Below are 22,823 nucleotides of genomic sequence, written 5' to 3' on the forward strand. Positions count from 1 at the left end.
GGGGCGCGTTATCGTCTTAGTTCCCATAGTTCACGAATGCTGACACCGATCAACCGGAAGACAGGAGTTGATCAAGCTATACCAGAGGGGCGTGTCCGCACCCGGCGCTGGTGAGTATGCGGTTTCATTGGTTCGCTTGGAGCCTTGGACGCGTTGGGTAGGGTGAGTACAACGGCGCCGTATCCGCCTCGAGCATCTAACGTCCCGCTAGGCTACCCGTCGCGACTGCGGCGATAAAGCAGAACGGAAAGCCAACGCGTGCAAAGTGCCCTCTAGGACAGCTGCAATCTTCGACTGACAAATGCTTATCGAATGAACGACGGAAACTGGCATATCGCTGGTGCCCATAAGGCAGAGAGACCGCGGCGTGGCTGGGGCAACGATCATGAGAGCAGATACGTCCAAGGACGGACGTGAACCAGATGTAGGCTTACATCGTGTCAGGAAGTGCTGCTGTCACTTCTCGGTTAGACTTAGTTGCAGGTGAGAGGTTCGACAAGATATGAGGAGTCTGTACGGCGTTCGTGCTCGTTATTCCTTAACATGCCTACTTATACCCAGGTCCAGTGTTGCTGGCGTTGAGACAGAGCCCCGACCAGAACTCTGCAAGTGGTGTCTCTTTTTCCACGTCCGATTCCTGACAGGACGGGCCTTTCCTCGTTCATTGACCCGCTAGCTTTGGACGGATTGATGTGCTGTTCCGTGACCTCAGGTCCAAGTCTACCGGGCTGGAGTACGGTCGCCTTGGTACCTGTTGAATTCCGCGGTTTCAGATATTCACGACCTTCTGCAGGTCTAGGTACCAAGTTTCCACTTTTCCATTATGTCTGTGTGTCTACGCACCGATCCGACGCATTGACCTCGCGCGCTGGTTCATGAAACGCGTTCTTGTTTCTCTAGGGCTATTTGGCAGCCCGTGGCGCTCTTGTGCCACCGCCCGAAAGTCATTGCGGGCTTCTGAGGCTGATTGCGGACGGCGCATGGCCAAGCGAAGTCGTACAGGCAGTTGCTTTTCGACAGACGTAACGGCCTTCGCAACCGTGGCCCATGCGCGCGAGGGGCAAAGCGCTCCGCAAGGTATTGTGGTTTGATGTCTGAGCGACATATGGTTGCAACTCCGTGTTGCGAGGGCGAAGATAGTTCGGGGGTATATAAAGAGGGACGTCTCATGCTTCCAGCCTATCCCCCACTACACGCTCGACTCTGCAATCGACAAAGCCGAGGATGCAACTCCACAACATGATCGTAAGTCATTGTCACTGAACGCCTAGAATCCATACTCACGACCATTCAGATACCTACTTCGACAGATGACCCCGGGGGAATATTCCGTCCGGCGGTTTGTGAGGTTACCCGGAAATACTTGCGTACTGGACCACTTCCGGCTACGCGAGCGCATGACGCTCCTCTCAGCATACTCGACTGGGAGAGCGGCGCAGTCAACGTCCCTCCTACCTGGGTACGCGGACAAGAAGTCCCCGACGGCTCACAGAAGAGTGGAACATGGCGCTCATACCATGTTTACTCCGACCAGCAAGTACAGCGGGGTATTCATCTCAGAGATTGCGAGACCCACTACTCACGTCACGCGCTCTGGGCGTGCCACAACGTCTACTCTAGCAGAGTACCAGAACGTCAGGAAAAAGTACATCCTCCCACGTTGGTTCTACACTGGCAGCACTGCATGCTCATTGAAACCTTTGAAAGGAGATCGCCTGGTACCTCCTTATGTAGCTTCGGTGGGGACAGTGCTCCGACGTTGGGTGATTAATGGACCCCGAAGCGAGATCATGCGCCGGCACAGACACGACCACCATATCGGATAATGTCCCAGACACCAGACCCTCTAACGCTTCCCGCCGTACCCAAAGCCACCAGCTCATTCCCGCCGTGCCGCTCCTTCACGCTGTGCTTGTATTACTGATCATGTATCTGAGCGAAGCTATCAATCATACACTCGTTTGATCATTCCCTTGGTGTGAGGTGTCATAACCACAACATAGTGATACGACCGCTTTACTACTACTCTCCGGTAAATGTGATATATTCGAGAATTGCTGTCCGTCATCACGAGTACCGCGTGTCGTGATACGTCCTGCATATCTCACACCTCCAACATTACCTGACTAGTGTCGCAGCAATGGACACATGTCAACTAAACCATAGGACTACACTTACATCAGCCCCCTGGGGGGTTTCTGGCGAAACATGTCCCTATCGTTGACGTGCGGTATGAGTACATCCGGCACCAGCCGTGGAATCGAGTGAAAGATTAAAGGAAACGTAGGAACTTGCAAACCCCTTCCCATCCTTCGCCAACGTCTATACACTTGGAAGCAGAAGACATGGAGTGGAATGTAAAAGGTCCTACATAAGTGTATTGGGAACAAGGATCCTACGGCAGACAGGTTACAAATCATATGAACAAGTGGGTAAGGCGGAGCTCCCCATGAGCTCGGGGTTTTCGAGCTCGGACATAGTCCTCAGTGGGAAATTGCACACCCGTTGACACCGGGAACAACGAAACTCCTTTCATTGAACGTCGCCGAGCACCTGCTAGAAGACGTTCAGTGAGCGGAGTATGGTGGCTCCGCAGGGGTTGGAGGGAGTCTAGGGGATCGGACACCTAGGGCAAGAGCATTACCAGGGCAGCTGGCTGAGTGTACCGGAATTCGATCCGCCTGGTCGATATGGAGCTCACTGTAGCGTTCCAGTCATCTGTGAGTTCTGCGGCGGCAAGGCATAGGTATGCTGGGGGTTCCTAACGCCTTGGGGAGCGTCCTTCTCCATCCGCTCGGTCGCTAAGTGGTGCCATACCAGCTTGACCACTCGCTCTGTGGGCGAGTATCCGACAGAGTCCACTTGGCAGTGTTCCCGGCAAACTGTGCGCGGTCAAGCTAGTCAAATATGGAGTCAGACTGGCGCACCGCAAAGACGAGGGAGTTCTCACCATCGATAATCCAATTCCGTCAGGATGGCTATGCGAGTCAAACCTCCCGTAGGAGGTTTGTAATCTTCCCGTACGACAGTGATGATATGAGGATCCCCGGCAAGATTGGCATATCGCTGGTGCCTGTCAATGAGAGAGATGGCGGACGTGACCCGAAGTGCCATGGGTCACCTTCCCAGGGTAATGAAGAAGGATTCCTGGTATAAGGTGAGCGTTTAGCTGCGTCATCGATTGAGGTTCAAGAGACGTACATCGCAGCAATGGGGCTACGCAGACAGCAAGTAAAGTGTGAAGGTCTCGAGATATCGAGCGCTGAAGGTGAGGGAGGTACGATGCGAGGTGTGGGTCATCATCAGTTCGTCGGACGTCCTTATATCCGCCAGCCGAGCGTTGTGTCCTCTGCCATAGAGCCCCTCCCTGCCACATCCCCTCCAAACTCAGAAGCACACCGTTGCGAAGTCTCTTGGATACGCAACTCAGAACCGCACCTTTATCGGGAAGGGCATTGGTACCATGTGTGCCGGCATTGTTCTTCTGAGTGGCCTTCAGGATCGCCGTATGTGCTGCGAAGCCACATCTAACAGTCAGTGGGACGAACCTAGGGACGCGTTTACTAAGCGTGAGAGGCAGGCACTGATGCCACTGAGAAGCCGCTGCCGTTCCCAAACTTGGCGTAAGTCGCGCCCACTCGCGCCGCAATATTGGCTTGTCAGTCCGAGACCTGTGGACGTACGTCACAGAAAAGCCCACAGATATTTATGACACGTACCTGTATGTCTTCTAAGTCTCGCGCTTCCGATTGGATGCGTCTCCATCAAGAGGGCGGCTCGTCAAGGACGACGCTTGATACCGCGGCACTGGAACATCAGTGTGGCATGAGCGAGTTACAATCGTGAGACCACGCCCTAAAAGTCTCGACTGGGCCACGCGCGCCACATCCAAGCTCAACAATGATCATGAAGCGAGACCATGCACCTTAAGTGGCAATGTTTCACAAAGAGTACGGTATAAAACCAGAGCGAGCAAGAGCCTATGCCGGTGTGCCTTTACACGCCAGGTGAGTTGCAAGGCGTAGGGAGTGATGGAAAGGGAGACGACACCGTGGCTGCCTGGCATATCGCTGGTGCCAGTGCCCGGCACCAGCGGTGGCCAAGCTGTGATGGTATTGCCTCCGGAGAAGCTCTAGAAACGCAAAATCAGTAGTGGGAACGGTTAAAGGCAGAAAAGAGAGTCTTCGGATGCATCAGGTGGTGATACAGCCACGGTGTTCCCGAAATATAAGTACAGGAGCTACAGGAGCGTCGACTTGGTCGGTCTTGCATCTGCGGGTATGAATTCGAAATACAAAAGACCCGTGAGAGGCCACCCTCAAGCGTCTCTCCATTGCATCCCAATCCTGAGTGCGGTAGATCGAGATAGGAGCGGCACGCTATCGACTCCAATTGCCCAGCAGGGACAGATTACAGCACTCCGTCTGTGGGCTCCCCGTCATAACCGGTCTAGTTTTGATGAGGAGTGAGTTAAAGCGGGATAACCACAGGTTGGTAGTATGCCATACACTGACGCTATCATTCATGACTGGCGGAGGTCCGAGCACGATGGGGCAATAATAGGGGCCACTGTGCTACGTTGAGTGAGAGATTGAAGAACAAAGAGATGCAGGGACGAAGGTGGATCCAAAGGAAGGGATTATTTTGATAGGATAGCATTTGCATGGCAGCGTCGAGAGCTCGGCCGTAGAGTAGTTGAATTTCATACCAGACACACATAAAAACCTGTGGTTCTATCATAACGCGAATAAAAACTCAACGAGGGACGACGGTGTTCTGACGACCAGTAATGATTGTGTACACTCACCAATGGATACCGTGTCTGCCTCCGAGTGACCGAGTCGCATCTTCCCTCGACATAACTACGATCAGTCTCCAACAATGGTCATACATGACAATGCCTTCCCCCAGCTCCTAGATTTCCGATCTGTTTAGATCCCGAACTCGCTCGGAGGATATACCTCCACGGCTACCAAGTTTCTAGATCAACTAGCAGCATTGTAGCAATTCGGGTCCGAATCTGTCGCGGTTGTCTCTATCACACATAAAATCTTCTGAGCACTATCCACTGGATGGATGCGAGGGAGCTGAAGTTTGATGCGCTGACTTTTCGGCGGAAAGACAAGGTCAGCAATATCGAGAAAGACAGACTGCAGTCTGCCAGCGATACAACGAAAGCACGGGGTTAGGAGTATGACATCATGACGGACTTCAAGTTGGAATTCGGTTTCTATTTCTTGTTCTGCCATACCAATACCAGCACTCTCCGCGCATAAGTTATTGCTAGCTATTTCCTCAGAAGACGCTATGATTCATACTCCAGCAACGACCCGTTCGTGCGGCGTCTCGCGTCAGCACAGCAAGATAGACACGATTGCTCGTCTCGGCGTCCCGTCGACGAAGTGCCGTACTTCAAGTACCTAACGCGAATATCAAAGTAAGGGCCTGTTGTACTGTATATTATTTCTCAGTTCTCTACGATAAGTAATTACTTAGATGTACTGGCGTGTATCTAGCTGGAAAGAGCGGAGCGGCACAGAGATAATGACACACTTCCGACAACGAATTACACGGACAGGAAGAAGCGCTCTTATCACTGCACGCCATCCAGCACTTGCTGGGAGACGTTCAGTGAGGAGAGCGCGGCATGGCTGGTGAATTCTGGAGGTCGAGTCAATCGCAAAGATACACATCAGACCTTGCAATGCGGTAGTCTCTTGTTCACTCGGAGCGCAGTGAGGTACTCCGGTATCTCCCTGTAGCATCGCACACCAGGTGCGTCAGTGTCACGCTTCTCATCCTCTATCCACCCAATTGATTGGCTAATCGGGAGGGGTAGACGAGAGAAATGCCCTATCACTGCGTTCTTCCGGGGTAGAGAGGAGTTCAGAGTCTCGTGTTATAGCCATCCATGAGGAAATTCTCGGTTCTTCGTGTGGAACGTGTGATCTCGCAGCACCCACTTGGATAGGACCCACGACTCTCGACGGAAGGACGTGCAGGACAGAACCAGACGCTCAAGCACCACCAGAGAGCGGTATCACAACGCGGAACTGGTGAGTACATAGTCCCGGTTCCGTGCTAGGGAAATGTGGCATATCGCTGGTGCCAAGAAGCCAAAGAGACGGCCGGGCGTGCGGGAGAGGGATCCTGAGTCCTGATGAGTGGGAGGACGCATGTGAATCAGACAGAGGCTTACATCTTGCAAGGAATGTTTTCTGCGGAGTTGAATTCGTTCGGTTAGGTTGGTGTCTGAATATAAGGGCTCGGTCACAGGTGAGAGGAGCGAGCAGAATGAGAAGTTTTGACGGTATTGATTCTCTTCATCCCTCAGCATGCCCCTTTATACTTGTGCGGGGTGTTGCTGGCATTCACCCATGTCCTGGAACTCAGCAAGTAGCGCCTCTTGTGGTACACGCGACGCATGACAGGAAAGGCCTTTGCTTACTCATTGACCCGTCAGTCTTGGACGGGTTGATGTCTACCGCGCGGGGGTATGTACGCTTTGTTGCCCTTTAAACCGTAAGGTTACAGCGTCTCACACATTTCCCCAGGCTGAGGCACAAATTTTCCACTTCTCATCATTGCTGCGCGACATTATGTCCGTGCGAGTCGGCCTGACGCATTGACCACGCGCGGTCTTCTGGAGCCGTTACCTCTTTCCTGGAGGGCTAACTGGCAGCCCATTTCCCTCGTGTGTCGTTGCCGCCGCTCGAAGGCCATAGCGTGGCATCTGGACATTGATCTCGGCTGGCATTGTCATTGACCACGTCATCGCCCCTTTCTCGGCTTTCGCTTCTGGTGGTGATCTCTAACTAAGCGAACACAGAAGCAAAGAAATGCATTTTTGGTTGTATCGTAGGCATCGCCTTAACGCCGAAACAAGAGGAGAACTTCCACACATATTGACTGCTCTCTCAGTTCCCGTCCCTCCACCGCCCCGTGAAGGACCGCACATGTCTAAGCAATCCAAGCTATGGCTGTACAGCCGGTGGCGTTACGACCAGGGGCAATGGCCTTCGCAACCTTGGCCCCTGCGCGCGAGGGCCAAAGCGCGCGGCAAGGTATTGTGGTTTATTGTCTAAGTCAACTCTAGGCGCCACTCCGTGTTGCGAGGGTCAAGGTAGCCTGCCGGTATAACAAAGGGACCGTTCATCAATCTCAACCCATCCCCCACTGCACTCTCGACTCTGCCATCGACAAAGCCGAGCATGCAAGTTCACAGCATGATGGTTAGTCATCACAGTCGCGCTTGTCGACTCCATGCTAACCCCCACTGATCCAGATACCAAATCTCACATACGATCCCGGAGGTAGACTCCGTCAAGAGTTTGGGAGGTTATCCGGAAATTTTGCGCGTACGGGATTAGTTCCGGCTACGCCAGCGCATGACGCTCCTCTCAGTATGTTTGACTGGGAGAGCGGTGCGATCAGTGTACAGCCTGCCTGTGTACGCGAACACCGACGAGCTCGCGACAGCTTACGGAAGAATGGAACATGGCGATTCAGGCGGTCTGTGGTAGAGGACCAGGACGAATCTACTCAAGCCATATCCATTCAGCCCGCCAAGTGCCGCGGGAATTGTACTTCAGAGATCACACGGCTCACTCAAGACGTTACGTTACGCTCCTGGAGTTTGCCACAGTGTCTGCTCTAGCAAGTACAGGAAGGTCAGCAAAAGGTATGTCCTTCTCCAACATCGGTTATACGGGACTGCGCTCACAGAAGATAGGCGGGTGCCTCTTTATGTAGCTAAGGTGGGGACAGTCCTCCGACGTCGGGTGGTCAGTGGACGCCGTAGCGAGAACGTGCATCGGCACAGACACGACCACCACATCGCATGATGTCGAAAGCGCCAGACCCTCTATCGCTCTCCCGTCACATACACAACCACCAGCTTATCATAGTCGTGTCCAGCCTACACAGCTCCTTCAGCCTTTGCTTGTATTATTGATCATGTATCTGAGCGAGACAAAAATTACACATTCGTTTGACAATCCTTCAATTGTGAGGTACCGACAGTTACACCATAACCGTACGAACGCCTATATAGTCTCCATATCATAAGACGTGGTGTCTTGGCGAAACATTGCTCCCCCACCCACAGCTCGGATTCGTCATGTGTAAAGAGCGTCGTAATACGTGGTGCCTGTCTTACATCTTCCACATAGCACGAGTAGCGTCAGTGCAGCTCAATCCTGCTTGCCAGTTTCTGCTGAAACTCCTCCTTATCGTTGACGTGCGGGAAAGGCACGTCCGGCACCGGCCTTGGATGGAACACCATATGAGGTTTCGTCGAGATAGTACAGCGAATAGCCAGGGGAGAGATACGCACACGCTCAGGAACTTGCACAACCGTTCCCAGCCTTCGCCAACCTCGTATACCAACAGCTGCTCTGCCGGGATCAGAGCCTTGACGTAGTCGTTATGCCTGTTGAAGGCGGTATGCAAGTCCGCACTTCCCCGTTCTTAATGATAAGTGGACACGATGAGACGAATGCTGTGCATAGAGTCACGATCACTGACTGGTTCCGACAGGACCATACGTCTTCCACCAGTAGTGAGTGGCAGCCATTTCCCGAGGCACCTTCGAAGCGTCCATGGCCTCTATGGAGTCGTTAACGGCCACCAGGGTCGCCTAAGTGTGGTCAGGCAGTGCACTGAGTAGAAGACTCCTGAGCGCGAGAACCCAGTTTACCTTCATGCTGGCTATCCATTTCTCAACGTCTCGTACCGTCTTCAACAACATATGTCGACAACAGATATACCGCATATAGCGCAGGTCTTACCAGAACGAACTTTGCATTCGGATATGCTTCGTATAGCTCCTTGGGATACAAAGACGCAGGATAATCCAAGACGGACTTCTGCCCGGCGAGAATGCGGTCAAGGTCTTCAGGCTTCGCCGTTCCTATGGATGACAAGTCGTTCTGCCGGTGAACATCGCTTATTGCGTCGAGCAACGCACCTTCGCCCAATGCGTTCCAAACCTCATAATCGCCAGCCCGTTTTCCGTTGAGTATCGTAATCATATGATACCAAGGAGCAAAACCGAGGATCTCGAGCGCTGCTCCCAAAGACATCGTCTTCCACTTACTTTAGCAAGATATATGTTGACCGTGAGATGGATATCTCACCCCTGTTCGTCCATGACCTAGTCCTATCACCTCGATGGGAGCTTGATTCGGTCGAATCGCACTTTCGCTAGGCATAGCTGAACAAGGTGAGTGGCAGAGTGAGGGAAGGACAGATCAGCATTTTGCTGGCATAATTCAGTCGTATCGATAAAATGGGAAGGAGGGACGTTTATCTGCCGTGGAATGGTACATGTGAGTCGGCCGGGGTCAGACGGACCTTCGATATCGGAATACAGCGACGGGCTACGAACACGGGACTTAACAAGTAGCACACACTGCCCACCAAACGGAGCCACGGGCAATCGATTGGAATGAAGGGTTTATTCTGCTCTTCTGGTGCTGCGCAATGTACGTACAAAGAGGGAACCCTGGGCGGCCGGCATAATCGAGGGCACTATAAACGGATATATATGGTGTCTGGTGGGACAAACTGGTTACGCAGTGAGATTGGGACAGTGATTGTAAGCAAACGTGACTCACCTCTGTGCAATCCACCCGCGGGCCTCGGCGGCCAAACAATCCAGTATCTCGGTCCCTCCCACATACTGTTCCAACCATGGCCGTCCTATGTCTCAATTACAGCACACCATGTACAGAAAGGTCGTCAGGCTAAGTCAGCACGCAAAGCGGACGAGCAACACTGTAAGCACAGCGAGATTCCGCATGTCGAAGGGGCAGCGCAAGAGCCGACCTTGATCAGAGAAATAGTGTTAGGAATTCCATCATGAAAGACCTCGAAGAGTTGGAGATCAAGTCAAGTTCCAAAGCGTGCAGCCGTCCTTATATTGAAGTCGATGAGCCCATAAGCTAGTTGGATGACGCCACCGGCCAATTCCGACCACATTGCCCAACAAGGCTTATGTTTTAACTGCACATTTCGACGTGGATGATAACGCCACGAAATGCAATCCTCCCAACAAACCTGAGGACGCGCTTTACGTAACGGGGCCCCACGCAGCGCGAAGCGTCACTCCGCAGCGCAGCGCGGGGTTGGCTCAGGCTATGCTTGGCCGTATATAGATAACAGTAGACACTGTGTGCAACAATATATAACATTAGACATCTCTCTATGAAAAGTTCTTGTAGTGTAGATGGTGACTGTCTTGTAGGGGTAGCAATGCTGGATGCTCGAGCCCGCGGGTTCGATTCCTTAACTGTGTGTTTCGGGCACGATTGCTTTTTTCCGACAGATTGTCAAGATGGATGCATCACTTGTGAATAAAACTCCTTACTCTTGGGGCTTCAATGTATTTTATCATAACTTATGATACACTCCACACCATCCTGATATCTTGCGGACAAGCCTGTAGTTAGTGCAGGAGAAAAACTTTGATATCAGTGTGTCAAGAGTCACAGCTGCCGCCTGCTGCACCCCCCTTTTTCATCCCAACAAGATTGTAATTCTCAGTACATATCACATAAAATACTTCATATACCTCCCTACGTACTCTACATATAATGTATGCATCGTTCTGGTGTCGAGACTCGAATTCAAATGGCCAGAGACCGTGGAAAGTTTCCACTGGAAACGCAACATAGGCACTGCGCGGACTTGCCGCACAGGCGTCTGTGCAGTCACTTCACGATGGCCTCGACCTTCCTTTTACGGGCCGTGCGTCCTCAACTTTGTTGGGAGGATTGCATTTAGTGATAACGCCCGCCGAGAGCTACATGTATGAAGGAAACTCTGTCCGGAGGTGCAACTCATATTCTTCTTTCTACTGCCACCCCTGCAGATATAGGCCATCGTGTTACCGCATACTGTATGTTCGTCAGTGACACGTCTATCGACCTTACCTGGAATGAGCCTTTCCGATCACCCTTCGTACGTTCTATGCGCGACATGTTAGGCTTTCTCTACCATTTTCTTAGAATCAAGCGCTAATACTACCTTGGCTCACGTAAGGGGCGTGGAACCATAGGCATTATCTGCCCGGGGACAGCGCCGCGATACCTTATTCCCAAGTAATGGTTTGTTACGTCGATGGTCCCTTTCCCCAGAGGACTTTCCCTCACTACTGCTCAAGAATGCTGCCTACGTGAGTTGACTTCCTTCCATCGTAGAGCCTTAGGATGCCCTGAGCCTTGGCGTAGCGGGGTACGTATGGATAACCGGAGCCGTAGATTCCTAGCATATCAGTGCGGCTACTCAACTTTCCTTGCCACATCCGTGCCACCCGACGAGCAGCTCGCGCTTTGACGAGTTTTTTGAGGACTAACTCCAGCATTGCCACTCAGATATTTCCTCAGGCCCTACGTTTCCTGACTAAACAGTCGGCGTGTCAATGATTGTGGCCCTTGTGGCCTGCTTGGAAAAGATCGCGGTGCAAGCCGTCTTTGCATGTAAACGCTTCCAGTCTCACCAAGTGTGGCCACTGCTGTACGCTTGAATGTGGATTCGGGGCCTGAGCCACACGAGGACGCTTGGTTTCGACATATATAAAGACGCCAGGATGCATGATGTCCAGCATCACTGGCATAATGTCCTCGTTGCTTCAGATAACGCAGGCAGAATTACGGGACGTCGCCTCCTTTTCTTCAGAGGTCTTAGAAGCCTACAAAGAATACGTGAGTGCTGCGTTATCCTTTCTTACCACCATACCCTATAAAACGAGCACTTCACAGTTATTCCCTCCAAGGATTCGAATCCTTTATCCAACCGTGACGTTCTCCACCCGCATGGTTGACAGGTTCAAGTGGGTAAGGAGTGAACCCGTGAAGTTGTTCCTCGCCAAAGACGGCTGGGGGCCGTGCGATCGAGCGATTGAGTCGGCAACAATCGAAGAGATCAAGGCCTATAGAAACTTCGTTGAGTTCATACCAAACCTCTCTCCTACTTGATGTTGATTTTTTTTTCAGTTATTCCCACCGTTTCTCTCGAACCGCTCCATCTTTTCTCTCGATGACGCCGATCAGTGGATAAATATTTCGCATTTCTCTGCTTTCCTGGCTCTTCAGCCAGAGCCGTCAGATTTTGGGTCGCCCTTGACTACGCTATCTGAGCTGGAGGCAGAGCTTGAAGAAACCGTCGTCCAAGAGAGACGTGATATCAGGGCGAGCCAAGAGAGTCGGTCAGTCCAAGGTATAGTGGTGCTTATATATTTCGGATATAATATACTTACCGATCTCTCATAGGACGGAGCATGATCTCAGCGCTACCCCTGGGAGATGGACGTGAAGTCACTGCCCGCGGGACGCCTGCCATCCCTGACTTCCGATCCATGTCTTTGCGAGAGTTCCTCTGGGCGGATTTGACGCCAGAGCAACTAGAGCAAGTTCCGCTTGACTGGGTACTCGGTACCTCTTAGGCTTATCAGGAGCTGCAGTGCGTATCTCAAGTGAATAGACGTAGGGAATCGCCGAGCTTCGTGTCCACCCGTTTTCTAGAGCGAGGGTTCAATGGAATGGGCATATTTTCTCTAAGCAGCAGCATTTTTTTTGTAGTATATTTCTACCATATTCAGGTTGTTTTCGCTCAGTGCTCTTCTGAGCCGGAAAGAGGACAGCTGAAAGCTCTTATGCCAAATTAAAGAGATGCTCTACGCGCCACATTGCTGACAAATAGGGATGGTGTAATAACTACCGCCGGTCGACCGACTCGCCGACGCCACCGACGAACTGAGCCTTGGAAATACGTCTTACCTTGTACTACTGCCAGTGTGACATCTGCTACGCCCTGACTGTACGTCTTGGATAGGCCAGCGACGCTGGCGGAATTGAGATTTATTTCTGCATTGATGTGAGTCCGACGTACTTTTTGAATTTTAATATCATGCCCTTCGAGTCCGGAGAAACATGAGACTAGGGCGCCCACAATAACTAGAACTGTCAGGGCGACGATCTTGAAGGGCCTGTACGAATGAATTAGTCCGTATGACCCGAGGGCCAAAAGCCAGAAGTGACTCTTAGCTGGAATGCCACCCGGGCGCTTGTCGACCGTAGTCGTTGGATATCATCATCCTTCAGCAGATGGACGCTTTCATTATCGTCCTGCCATATTGGGGAAGCTTCTTCGGCAACGCCAAGAATCACTTGCAACGTATTGACCTGCACAGCAATGACTGTGCGAGTCGCGGGCCATTCCTGATTCAGTCTGATCCAAGACAGGTTCATCCATCAGTAAGCCAGAGCGTCTATTGTCGTCCCTCAGTATCGACGATGTATATGAAGGGCTGAGACTAATGCCAGACTAGATTCTCCTCCGCTCTTACGCTCATTCAATGCAGTCGTGACCGCGACATATTGCCTCGATATCGTCCGACTCACGCCGCGAACGCCACATGCAGATACAAAAAGCTGAGCAACGCCACGAGTACGTTATGCTTCTGTGTGGCACCATACGCAGCTCACAATATAAATACTCAGATTATTCTGCACTGGCAAGTTTCATCCTCCCAGCAGCCGAAACCTTTGGTGCCACCAGAGTATGGACGGCTCGACAACTCGTCACGATCACTCCGAGCATCATTCAGGCCATACACCCATGGCAGGAACAACACAAAGAGGTTACCTGACATCCCACCAGCCACCTCCACCTCCGCCGCCGACGCCTTTCTCGTCACCTGTGACACTTCCTCCAGTACCGATATACGATGGGGATGCGTTCGCGGCCTCTGGCGAGAACGTGGTACACCCTGGGCCTCTGCTGTTCTCTTCCGACGTCGACACGAGAGACGACGTGATCAATCGCGGCATTTCTAAGCCCACCTCCACTACACGCTCTTCCGAACCCTCCGGCCGACATCGTGGTCTTCCTGCGAGCACTCAGGCCTCATTGAATTCATTCACTCCTTACGCCCCTCAAATAACTCCTCCTCGTTCCTCGGGAATGAAGCGTCCGCATTCAGATGTTTTAGCACCTCAATATCCTGCTAGTCGGCGTTTGAAGCAGTGAAGCAAGTTCATAAGCGAGCACCACCGACCGGCGACCGCTCGGTCTCATTGATTTTATTCATCCTGCTATTTCAGACTGGACTAGAATGCTATGGCGGCCATTGCTATGCCTACGAGGTTTCTCGGGTTGCTCTCTATGTTACGGATCCAATGTCACCTATGCACATGTTTCAGATCCTCTGGTAATCTTGATGATAGGTTTGATAATACGCCACACGGGTGCCGCTCGTACCACAAAAGAGAGCTTAACATCGCAACCGACGAGAGTTGTTTTGTGAAATGCAACGCTGGAGGCTACATGTATATTCATGTGTCTATGATTACTACCTCAGGTGCTTCGGCAATGCTGGCATCCTACAAACGTTGGATTCCAGTAACCCCACGAGCTAAACACGAGCTGGACGGTGCCAAGCTATCAAGGCTTGACTGCAATTTTGACGAAGTCCCTACCACCCATCTTCTTAATTACTTTGTCCCACTCATCCAACTTGTAAACATCGGTAACCTACAGTGACGTGTGAGATGGGCTTGCAACGGACAAGACCTCGGACTTACAAGACCTCGGACCTTGATCTTCCCGCTTTCAATATACTCTATCGCCCTCGGGAAGCAGTGTGATTGCGCATAAGAGCCGATGACCTAGAATAAGAAACATCCCAAAGATGACGGCTCGAGCTAGCTGATGGGATTCAACCTTACTTCGATCTCGTCACCAAAAATCTTGGACGGCGGCCAGTGCACTTGCGCTCCAGGAGCGTAAATACTGTAAAGTAGCAAAGTACCACCGCGCCGCACATACTGCATGGCCCTGTTCGCCACACCCTCCGACCCAGTAGCTTCGATCTAGGCCAATATATATTTCGCAGAAGCGTGGAGGATAGATCTCGTATAACTTACCACCACATTGAACCCTCGACTATAGGTCGTTTGTAGGGTTTTCCACCCCAACTCCGGATGGTCTCTATCCAGCTCGATGTACTGATCTCCAGCTTCAAGGCGCTTTGCGATCTCCATCTTCGGCCCGGCAGGCGCAGCAATGACTACGTTTGCCGCACCATTGAGCTTGAGAAGTTGCGCAAGTACCAGGCCAGAAGGACCGGCCCCGATGACGAGAGCGTCAATACCGACCTTGTCCCCGGGCCGCAGCCTGTCCATTGCATGCAATGCGCAAGACGTCGGCTCGACCAGGACGGCTTCTTCATCAGTTATGTCATGAATCCTGAAGACGCGAATTGCATCGCTGATGATCGTGACGTTGAGACTAACCCAGTGATCAGAGATCAAACGATCTGTACGGACACTACCATGTATTCGGCAAAGCCTCCGGGAACAGTAACGCCGTGGCAATCGAAGGCCTCACACATGACCATATTACCTCGCCGACAAAAGAAGCAACTTGAACACTGTTTGCGTCGGTGCAGGTTAGATCCATATCCAGTCCTAAAATGAGACTACCTACAGGTATCACTGGCTCTGCCACACAGCGGTCTCCCACATTGAAGCCTGTCACGTTCTCGCCTAAAGTCTCAATGATTCCCGTAGCTTCATGCCCGGGGATCAGCTGTTGGTAACATTTGTTAGGCAGCCAAGTTTGACAGCATCATCGACTCATACCGGACAAGGTACAGGAAAGTCTCCGGAGTGGATATGAAGGTCGGAGCCGCATACTCCTAAGGATTCGTGCGTAGGCTGTTACAATCTTCGTATGACCGTACTCCTTACCAGTACATGTCACTGATACAGGTGAGTTAGACCGACATAAAGCAGCATTCAAACTCACCTTTAATCAATATCTGACCCTTTCCGGGACGGGGAACAGGTTGGTTTTGAATTGTGAATTTCTTGGGCTACCTTAGATCTTCATGGTTAAACAGTCTTGCTTCTGATCTTGGGGAGCACGAACCGCCTTGTATACCACCGCTTTCATGGATTGGGGAAGCATGACGATGGAGTGTGAAAAATATGCCCGGGACGAGATTGGGAAACTTATAGGTATCCGCGACCTTCTGAATCATCATTGGCTTTACGTACGATCGTACTATCTCCTTCCGAACACCCCTCGGTTAGTGATCTTTAGTCATTTGAAGCATTTGGAGTGCTCTGTAGAGCCTCGTGACGACCGCGTGTACCTCAGTGATTACTTCTGCGGTCTCTCAGAAGGGTTCTAGCAGATGAGTAGCAGGAAAATGGAGCGTAAAATAGCCCATACCGTGAACTTGACGCCGTTGATTGGGTGTGACATGACATCTCGAGGGCTCAAGCCTATCTTGTATCACGTTATGGACGAATACATTCTATATTCATCCATCCGTCCGGTCATGATAGGTAATGGTACAAACACAAGCTTGACCACCGTTGTACGAATATCATGCCTTCTTCTCTATAGAGGCCGAATCCGGTACGATTACCTCTTCGACACCAACTTCGGATTCAGGTTGAGATCCATCATCCTCTGCCTTGACTCGCAGAAGCTTCCTCGAAAGCAGGGCCAGGGAGCGCCTACCCTGCCATATCGGCAGGAACAAGATGATCAGGCAAGCAACCCATGCCCAAGCGAAGGTCCAGACAACCCAGAAGCGGAAGAACCTCCGCGAGAAGACGTAACGCGTCCCGTACATCGGCATAGGGAAGACAATGATGAAGCATAGAGCGACGGCCTGGAAGAGGGTTAGCAGCTCCGGGGAACGTTATCAAGGGATACTGACGATGGACATCCAAGTGGCGACCCGCCTTGCGTGCTTCATCCGCGCGTTGTTTTCAGGCGATAATACGTCTTCCTCTCGCTGCTGCGCCAGTTGTTCCTTGGTCATACCCTGCACGTCGCTATCATCTACGACGTGGATCTTCTCCTTGAATTGGGACCAGTCAAAATTTTGAGGTCCAAACGCGTAGGTAAGGGCAGGGGAGTATAAGATCGGGCACAGCAGAGCGACCACGTTGCCAACGAGCAGGGGGCGGGTTGATCCGAGGTTATCGACGCTCAACTACATCAGCATGAACGTGAGTGAATGCGCGCGAGGAACCAGTGCGGATAGAGAACGTACCTCCCCGTACCAATGGTACGTCGACCCCAGCCAGCATGCAATCCCAGTTGCTGTTCCAAGTATGGGCGCGCCGACAACCGCGACAGTATTCTGCTTCCTCCACAAGATAGTGCAAGCAATCGGGAACACCGCAGGTGCGCAGATGATGCCTATGGACGTCTTTACGGACATGAGGACGCCGAAAACCACAAAGCCGTCGAGGAGGAACTCACCACTATGAAGTTCACTCCGACCGCAGTCTGACTGAGTCCAGTAGCGATGCACGAGCATATGATCGTAAATCCGATCACGACAAAGTGACTGAGTTTCAACAGCATCCCGCCCGTGGCCTTCGGGTTGATATACCCTCTGTACACGTCGTATGTCATAACACTCGCCACGCATACCAGGTCGCTCGAGAACGCCGAAGTGACAGCCATGAACACCATGAGCAGCACCGCAACAGCTCCGCCTTTCCCCATAAGCGCCTGGGCAGCGTATGGAAGCGCGAGACCCGCATTAATTTCAGCGGTGGACATGGGATTGGGATAGGTGGGGAACGAAGGAGAGGATTGGAGCGCCCGAGCGACTAGACCGAATGTCGTTGCAAGACAGAATGGGATCGCAAACCAGCAGAGTCCACCGAGGAGATAGCCACCCATCGTCTTCGCAGGATCAGCTGCGATTGCCTTCTGGAAGAGTTGGACGTCGACAGCGGCGGCCCAGCCTGAGCAAGGTGATGATTAGCCATAAGCGGGGCAGAAACCCTGACAAACATGATCGCCCACCTGTAGCGAATATGACTATGCCCAGCATAATACCGTCCAAGGACTGCATGGTGAGGTACTCCCCCTGAGCGTTGCCCGCCACAGGCGCCGACTGCGCGGCTTGTCGTAGCAGATCGTACATTTTATCGGGAGAGCCGATAAGATCGGACCGCGAATAGGCGGTAAACAATGCAGCCAGGACTATGAAATATATGATTATAGTGTGAGTGTAGTCACTATTTTCCGCGAGTAAGTCACTGAATCGCGGCCACGCCATCATATGGATGACTTACGCTAGGAAGGTGGCCTTAACTGTGCCAACGGATCAGTGTCATATATCCGGGACCTGGAGAGCTACTCACTTCCGCCTGTTAATGTATAAATTACGACTCCCAGCGGTAGGAGAAAACATCCAGCAATGACGTCCATGCCGGTCAACGCGGTAAAGACAGCGGATCCTACCAAGGTTGGTGGTGAGAAGCAAGGATGGTGACACAGGAGCTGAACGTACCTCCTACGAGTAGATTGACGCAGTTGAATATCTGGTATAATGTCGAGTAGAATATTTGAATCCAATGTCCGGCGACACCATAGCGGACTTGTGTAGCTGTATTAGAGAGTGGATCAATTCCCTGGCCCGTGATAAGGACTAGGTAGATGGAGCACCTTCCAAGAATGTATGAGCGCCAGGCGCTTTCCGCTTGAGCTCTATTGCAGCGACCGAGAATAATAATATCTGTACACATGCACCAGCACCTGTTCCACTGGAATGTGAACCGAAATCTTGAGCTATTCGACAGAAACATACCGTCTATATCGTAGTGCGACGCCTGGTAAGCTAAGCTTCTCATATAATAAGTTGTGGTGGACTCACAGTAGTAAGCGCCGGAGGCGCCATAAGAATATGTCCTACAATGCCTCGGTCAGGTTCGTTACAACAGAGACATTCCACACCTCTCACCAAGTTGTCGACGTCAAAAGGGTTGCTGCCACAGTCCACGAAGAGACCACGGCACTCGCAATCAGCCCGGTATTGATGCTCCGTTTCGCGGTCATAAACATCTCCGAACCCTGCACCTCGTTCATGAACTTCGCCAGGATCCTGGTGGTAGCGTACATCGTAACGCCGAACAGCACTCCGAACCCGATACAGATCCCGTATCCCGCTCCCTGCGGTAGCGCGGGTACTACGTTCGAGCTAGAGTTCTGAGCCATTGCGGAGGGGAGTTAGAGGGAAAGTCGCCAGCCAGGGCCGGGGTGATCTTCGTCGTATATAAACAACACCTTATCATTGGAGTCCAATATCAAAAGACTGTCCTAGGCGTAATCTTCTTCAGAATATACAGCCTGGGCCAATTTCGTCCTTATCTAGGCTCGCTTCTCATAGTGTCGGCGGGTGGCGCTACCACAGCAGCTCAGATACTTCAATCGCGACGTAACGGCCCACCGTGGAGAAGGCTGTACCAGAGATGGTGCACTCGACGCAAGCTGAGAAAAGGCTGTATAGGTCGTCGTGGCCATGATTTGCGCTGGAGATGACCAGAGCGAACGAAACGCTTAGCGCGATGAGCGCCCGGCATATCTAGCCGACAAACTGCCGTAACGCGAACTTCGAGATAAGATACAGATCCTGCCGCTACGCTCGCGAGCCAATTAATATAAGTAGTTCTGATGTCGCCAAGAGAGATACAGGTGCAGGCGTAGTATCTTGTCGGCTTGAAGTTGTATGGTGCCTGTTCAGGACCACTTAGACTGATAATTGAATCAAGAGTTAGCAGTGAGCCGGCTTCGGTGAATTGCTGCTCTTACCCCACGACTGTGACCCCCTTCGGATTCTTATACTAGAGACAAAGTCCTCACAATTGAATGTCTCGTATGTAGACCTAAGACCAACCACGCCAAAAGTGTTGAACGACGGGATCAGTGAGGTTGACTGTTGACGCGTTGACGATCCGAAGATGGCGATTATGTCAGCAATCCTACTCTGAAGCGTTTCATGACCAAAACTGACAACAGCTTCATTAACATCAGTCGACTCTCCCATCTCATAGACACATCATTATTGTTACTAGCATTGTGCGAAATCCAGAGGAATAATCCTATCTCAGCCACAAAATCCGCTCGATGTTTCCGCCTCCCGATTTTCCGGCTCCGGGGGACTTCATATTGGTGACAGACCAAATACTATCACCAGCGGACTTCCAGCTTCATCGAATGTTAGCTTCCCACTTCAAAGATAATAAGAATGCCATAGGATACGTTCTATCCGTATCAGAGAGTTATTCCCGTTGGAAGGCTATTGCATCGCGAGCGGTCTGTATCCGGGTCTGCTCTCCATTAACAGTACTTATACCTTCATCCGACTCGCAGAACGTGAACATTGAGACCCTTGTCCAGTCCCAGTCTCTACGATTTCTTGATCTAGTCCCGGACCTTAGATCGAGTACATCTCCTCAAGAGTCCTTGCGCTCCTCGATTCGAGAGTTACGGTCGCTTCTGCAGCAGCAGCGGCACGACGTAACTGGACCCTCTCTAGTAATACTGGATGATATCTCGAGCTTAGAATGGATCGGATATCCAACCGACGATCTCTCCCAATTTTGTCGGGCGCTTGTGGCACTGGCACGAAAGGTGATGCGCAGGCTCCTCGCAAGAAAATTTGTCTGATGCATCTGGACGTCTTTTCATAGTACAATTCCCCCCTGGTAATCAGGCATCACATAACAACTGCAGATGCCCCAGACGACCTATACCGCCTCTTGCTCCAGCTCTGCACCTACCATATAGATGTTCGGCCGTTATCCACCGGGCGATCGGGTGCGGTCAGCGGAGAAGTATGAGCCTTTCCGTCATCGCGACCTCACAGGCATTAACGTTGAACTAATCAGATTTCCTTGCAATCAGGGCCCTCGAACGCCGCGACGAGGGTGAAGACAATACCCGGACATCGAGCAGTGCAGTACAGGCTTACAGACACTGCTGCTGTATACTTCGAAAAGGGAACGGGCCAGGTTGTTCTATGAAGGCTCCTGGGTCCCATGTATACACCTCTATTTGACGGAAGTATGACTGGAAGAATGATCCAGATTGTGTCAGCTCTACTCACCTCTTGAGCCAATGTATTGAGGATTAATATGAATATCATTGACATTCTTTTCGTTCCTTCCAACAGCGCTTATAGATCGCTATCAACAGTGTTAAGCGAGGTTTCAAATAACTGAATGGCATCGCAGCCCTGGCCGGTAGTAGAGGCGAAGAGGCCACGGTGTCTTACATTGACGATCGAAAATACAATACCAAGAGCACACAAGACAACGCTTCAGACAGGTACCGAACCAAGGGCCGGCTCTACTGATTGCCAATGATTTGCGCCGGACCTAGGATGGTGGCAATCGAGGAAAGGCATATGCGACGTGTCCAGCGCACAACATACCACGAAGACGGGAAACAGCAATTGAATATTGGTCCAGGGTGCCTCGTTGTCTCGCTGATGACGTGCTCGGTATTCGGCGAAGGAACTCGGATGGACTCTGCCAGACAGCGACTCTGCCCTGGTACTTGGAGGGATGCGGTGAGTCAACACGTATTTGGATCTTTTTCAATGCTTGCGAGCTGCGCGAGGACGGTTATGTTAGTTACGTGAGGGCAACATGATGGAGCCTATCACAGACGTAGCGTTGTTGGGGGTCACGAATGTATCATCTCGAATAACTGACCCTGTTGCAGAGTGTGTTTGAAAGATCCGCGGGCAGATGTCTCGTACTTCTCGCACTAGGGGGACATCTCGGCCAGAAGGGTATTGCGAACGTATGTGAGAGGCAGGTGAGACTGAGTATGCCGATGGCAGAGCCATATTTGAAGCGGAATGTAGCCTCGACACTGAATTTTGTCCTCACTTTCTGTTTGCGACACTAGGAGTGCAATGTTAGCTGCTTAATGGGATCCGCAGCTTCTTAGGCGTATTATCCTGACTCACATGTATTTAGGCAAATGTATCCTATGGATCGAGTAGATCGTGCTGCCTATCCTGCGCTCTTTGGGGAGGGAGCGTCTCAGCGCAATACCCATGGGTATTGTTAAAAAATCGCGATGACGTGGAACACATCCGGAGTTCATTCACCAGGCGGTAGCAGGTTCTGGTTAGCAGTACCTAAGGGTGCACGCGGTCGTTCAAATTATGACCGTACGACCAGAGTACACAATATGTAAAATGAGAATGCAATCCTAGGACATCAACGCGTAAGAGGGTTAATGGTGAGGGTAAATGGGAAAGTAGGCTGAAACGACAAATACAAGGACGTGCGGTCCACGCATAGTGGCTCGAGCTGCCACTGTGGATTGAATGCGTTCAAGTTCGATATAGTCGCTCTATGTGGATAGCAGTAGATAAAGCACAGAACACAGCAAAATGCAGGCTCCTAAACCACCCGTCCTTAGCGTTCGCGCTCCTCTAATTACTAGGGCAGAAGTGAAATATTATGTAAGAAAATGTATTATATGAGAATTACCGGATACAGAACGAACAAGAGGAGGAGAACGCTACACCACCGGAGGGGTCAGTTGTTTTTACAACGTCTAAGTGAGCCTACGTAGCTATGAGGTTGTGAGAGACAACCGTCGGCATGCATGCCGGACAAAAGATCAATGTTATGACACAGCCTCCGAGTTATGCATGGGACACGTCGCCACGACCATGCTCTGACGTTGGAGCAACGTTGGGCCTCGAACGTCCTTCTCACGTCGATTTGCATATCTACCCATTGTCCATGGAGTCCCGTACGAAACCATGCCTGCTGAGATGCAAAACGCGGCATGACGCGACGCGACGCGACACGACACGACACGTTCCAAAGCACCAGAGCGCGACATAACGGTCTAATATACGACATTCCTCACACTCTGCTGCCCATGGAGGACTCCCAAGATGAATACACCCCCACTCAGGCATACGATGACTGGCCCGCCTTGTCTCCATTGGCGCGCAAACGGCCACGACGCTCGGC

General features: G+C 51.6%; 9 protein-coding genes across 9 annotated transcripts; 3 read left to right on the top strand and 6 right to left on the bottom strand.

The window, feature by feature from the left end:
- Positions 1-2,697: 2,697 nt before the first annotated feature.
- On the bottom strand, positions 2,698-3,765 carry GLOTRDRAFT_92061 (uncharacterized protein; the record flags this gene model as incomplete). Its single annotated transcript, XM_007865849.1, has 6 exons — positions 2,698-2,882; positions 2,994-3,073; positions 3,202-3,216; positions 3,282-3,513; positions 3,549-3,671; positions 3,720-3,765. The coding sequence occupies 6 exons, from the start codon at positions 3,763-3,765 to the stop codon at positions 2,698-2,700; spliced, it is 681 nt and encodes a 226-aa protein (XP_007864040.1).
- A 1,307-nt stretch (positions 3,766-5,072) lies between these two features.
- Positions 5,073-6,161, top strand: GLOTRDRAFT_92062 (uncharacterized protein; the record flags this gene model as incomplete). The annotated part of the gene is made up of 5 exons (XM_007865850.1): positions 5,073-5,126; positions 5,517-5,735; positions 5,763-5,775; positions 5,834-6,056; positions 6,086-6,161. The coding sequence occupies 5 exons, from the start codon at positions 5,073-5,075 to the stop codon at positions 6,159-6,161; spliced, it is 585 nt and encodes a 194-aa protein (XP_007864041.1).
- Positions 6,162-8,016: 1,855 nt separating this feature from the next.
- Positions 8,017-9,727, bottom strand: GLOTRDRAFT_137351 (uncharacterized protein). Its single transcript, XM_007865851.1, has 9 exons — positions 9,618-9,727; positions 9,389-9,567; positions 9,138-9,310; positions 8,969-9,086; positions 8,790-8,911; positions 8,699-8,737; positions 8,527-8,638; positions 8,336-8,468; positions 8,017-8,267 (listed from the first exon to the last, which is right to left on the bottom strand). The coding sequence occupies exons 3-9, from the start codon at positions 9,210-9,212 to the stop codon at positions 8,183-8,185; spliced, it is 684 nt and encodes a 227-aa protein (XP_007864042.1). The 5' UTR covers positions 9,213-9,310; positions 9,389-9,567; positions 9,618-9,727; the 3' UTR covers positions 8,017-8,182.
- A 1,076-nt stretch (positions 9,728-10,803) lies between these two features.
- On the bottom strand, positions 10,804-11,545 carry GLOTRDRAFT_110322 (uncharacterized protein). Its single transcript, XM_007865852.1, has one exon. The coding sequence runs from the start codon at positions 11,363-11,365 to the stop codon at positions 11,153-11,155; it is 213 nt and encodes a 70-aa protein (XP_007864043.1). The 5' UTR covers positions 11,366-11,545; the 3' UTR covers positions 10,804-11,152.
- Positions 11,546-11,618: 73 nt separating this feature from the next.
- Positions 11,619-12,445, top strand: GLOTRDRAFT_127240 (uncharacterized protein; the record flags this gene model as incomplete). Its single annotated transcript, XM_007865853.1, has 4 exons — positions 11,619-11,705; positions 11,763-11,945; positions 11,997-12,219; positions 12,273-12,445. 4 exons carry the CDS (start codon positions 11,619-11,621, stop codon positions 12,443-12,445), a joined length of 666 nt encoding a protein of 221 aa, XP_007864044.1.
- Positions 12,446-13,001: 556 nt separating this feature from the next.
- Positions 13,002-13,832, bottom strand: GLOTRDRAFT_92065 (uncharacterized protein; the record flags this gene model as incomplete). Its single annotated transcript, XM_007865854.1, has 3 exons — positions 13,002-13,230; positions 13,404-13,433; positions 13,648-13,832. The coding sequence occupies 3 exons, from the start codon at positions 13,830-13,832 to the stop codon at positions 13,002-13,004; spliced, it is 444 nt and encodes a 147-aa protein (XP_007864045.1).
- Positions 13,833-14,445: 613 nt separating this feature from the next.
- Positions 14,446-15,957, bottom strand: GLOTRDRAFT_104555 (NADP+-dependent D-mannitol dehydrogenase; the record flags this gene model as incomplete). Its single annotated transcript, XM_007865855.1, has 9 exons — positions 14,446-14,535; positions 14,586-14,669; positions 14,730-14,873; positions 14,928-15,270; positions 15,330-15,433; positions 15,490-15,591; positions 15,645-15,700; positions 15,811-15,877; positions 15,934-15,957. 9 exons carry the CDS (start codon positions 15,955-15,957, stop codon positions 14,446-14,448), a joined length of 1,014 nt encoding a protein of 337 aa, XP_007864046.1.
- Positions 15,958-16,396: 439 nt separating this feature from the next.
- GLOTRDRAFT_127242 (sodium/proline symporter) lies at positions 16,397-19,035 on the bottom strand (the record flags this gene model as incomplete). The annotated part of the gene is made up of 11 exons (XM_007865856.1): positions 16,397-16,687; positions 16,736-17,014; positions 17,075-17,233; positions 17,287-17,780; positions 17,842-18,056; positions 18,114-18,132; positions 18,183-18,278; positions 18,332-18,427; positions 18,487-18,576; positions 18,629-18,729; positions 18,782-19,035. 11 exons carry the CDS (start codon positions 19,033-19,035, stop codon positions 16,397-16,399), a joined length of 2,094 nt encoding a protein of 697 aa, XP_007864047.1.
- Positions 19,036-19,944: 909 nt separating this feature from the next.
- On the top strand, positions 19,945-20,843 carry GLOTRDRAFT_38071 (uncharacterized protein; the record flags this gene model as incomplete). The annotated part of the gene is made up of 4 exons (XM_007865729.1): positions 19,945-20,133; positions 20,191-20,451; positions 20,511-20,654; positions 20,709-20,843. The coding sequence occupies 4 exons, from the start codon at positions 19,945-19,947 to the stop codon at positions 20,841-20,843; spliced, it is 729 nt and encodes a 242-aa protein (XP_007863920.1).
- Between the last annotated feature and the right edge of the window lie 1,980 nt (positions 20,844-22,823).

Source organism: Gloeophyllum trabeum (genome assembly GCF_000344685.1).
Source record: "Gloeophyllum trabeum ATCC 11539 unplaced genomic scaffold GLOTRscaffold_00004, whole genome shotgun sequence".
Lineage (NCBI taxonomy): Eukaryota > Fungi > Basidiomycota > Agaricomycetes > Gloeophyllales > Gloeophyllaceae > Gloeophyllum > Gloeophyllum trabeum.

Bases quoted from the DNA above. Each gene is read 5' to 3' on its own strand.
- GLOTRDRAFT_137351 (XM_007865851.1), bottom strand. From the start codon at position 9,212: ATGCCTAGCGAAAGTGCGATTCGACCGAATCAAGCTCCCATCGAGGTG. The intron at 8,469-8,526 runs GTCAGTGATCGT...CTTATCATTAAG, and splicing joins GTATGGTCCTGTCGGAACCA to AACGGGGAAGTGCGGACTTG. The intron at 8,268-8,335 runs GTGCGTATCTCT...GTTCCATCCAAG, and splicing joins TTGTGCAAGTTCCTGAGCGT to GCCGGTGCCGGACGTGCCTT.
- GLOTRDRAFT_110322 (XM_007865852.1), bottom strand. From the start codon at position 11,365: ATGCTGGAGTTAGTCCTCAAAAAACTCGTCAAAGCGCGAGCTGCTCGT.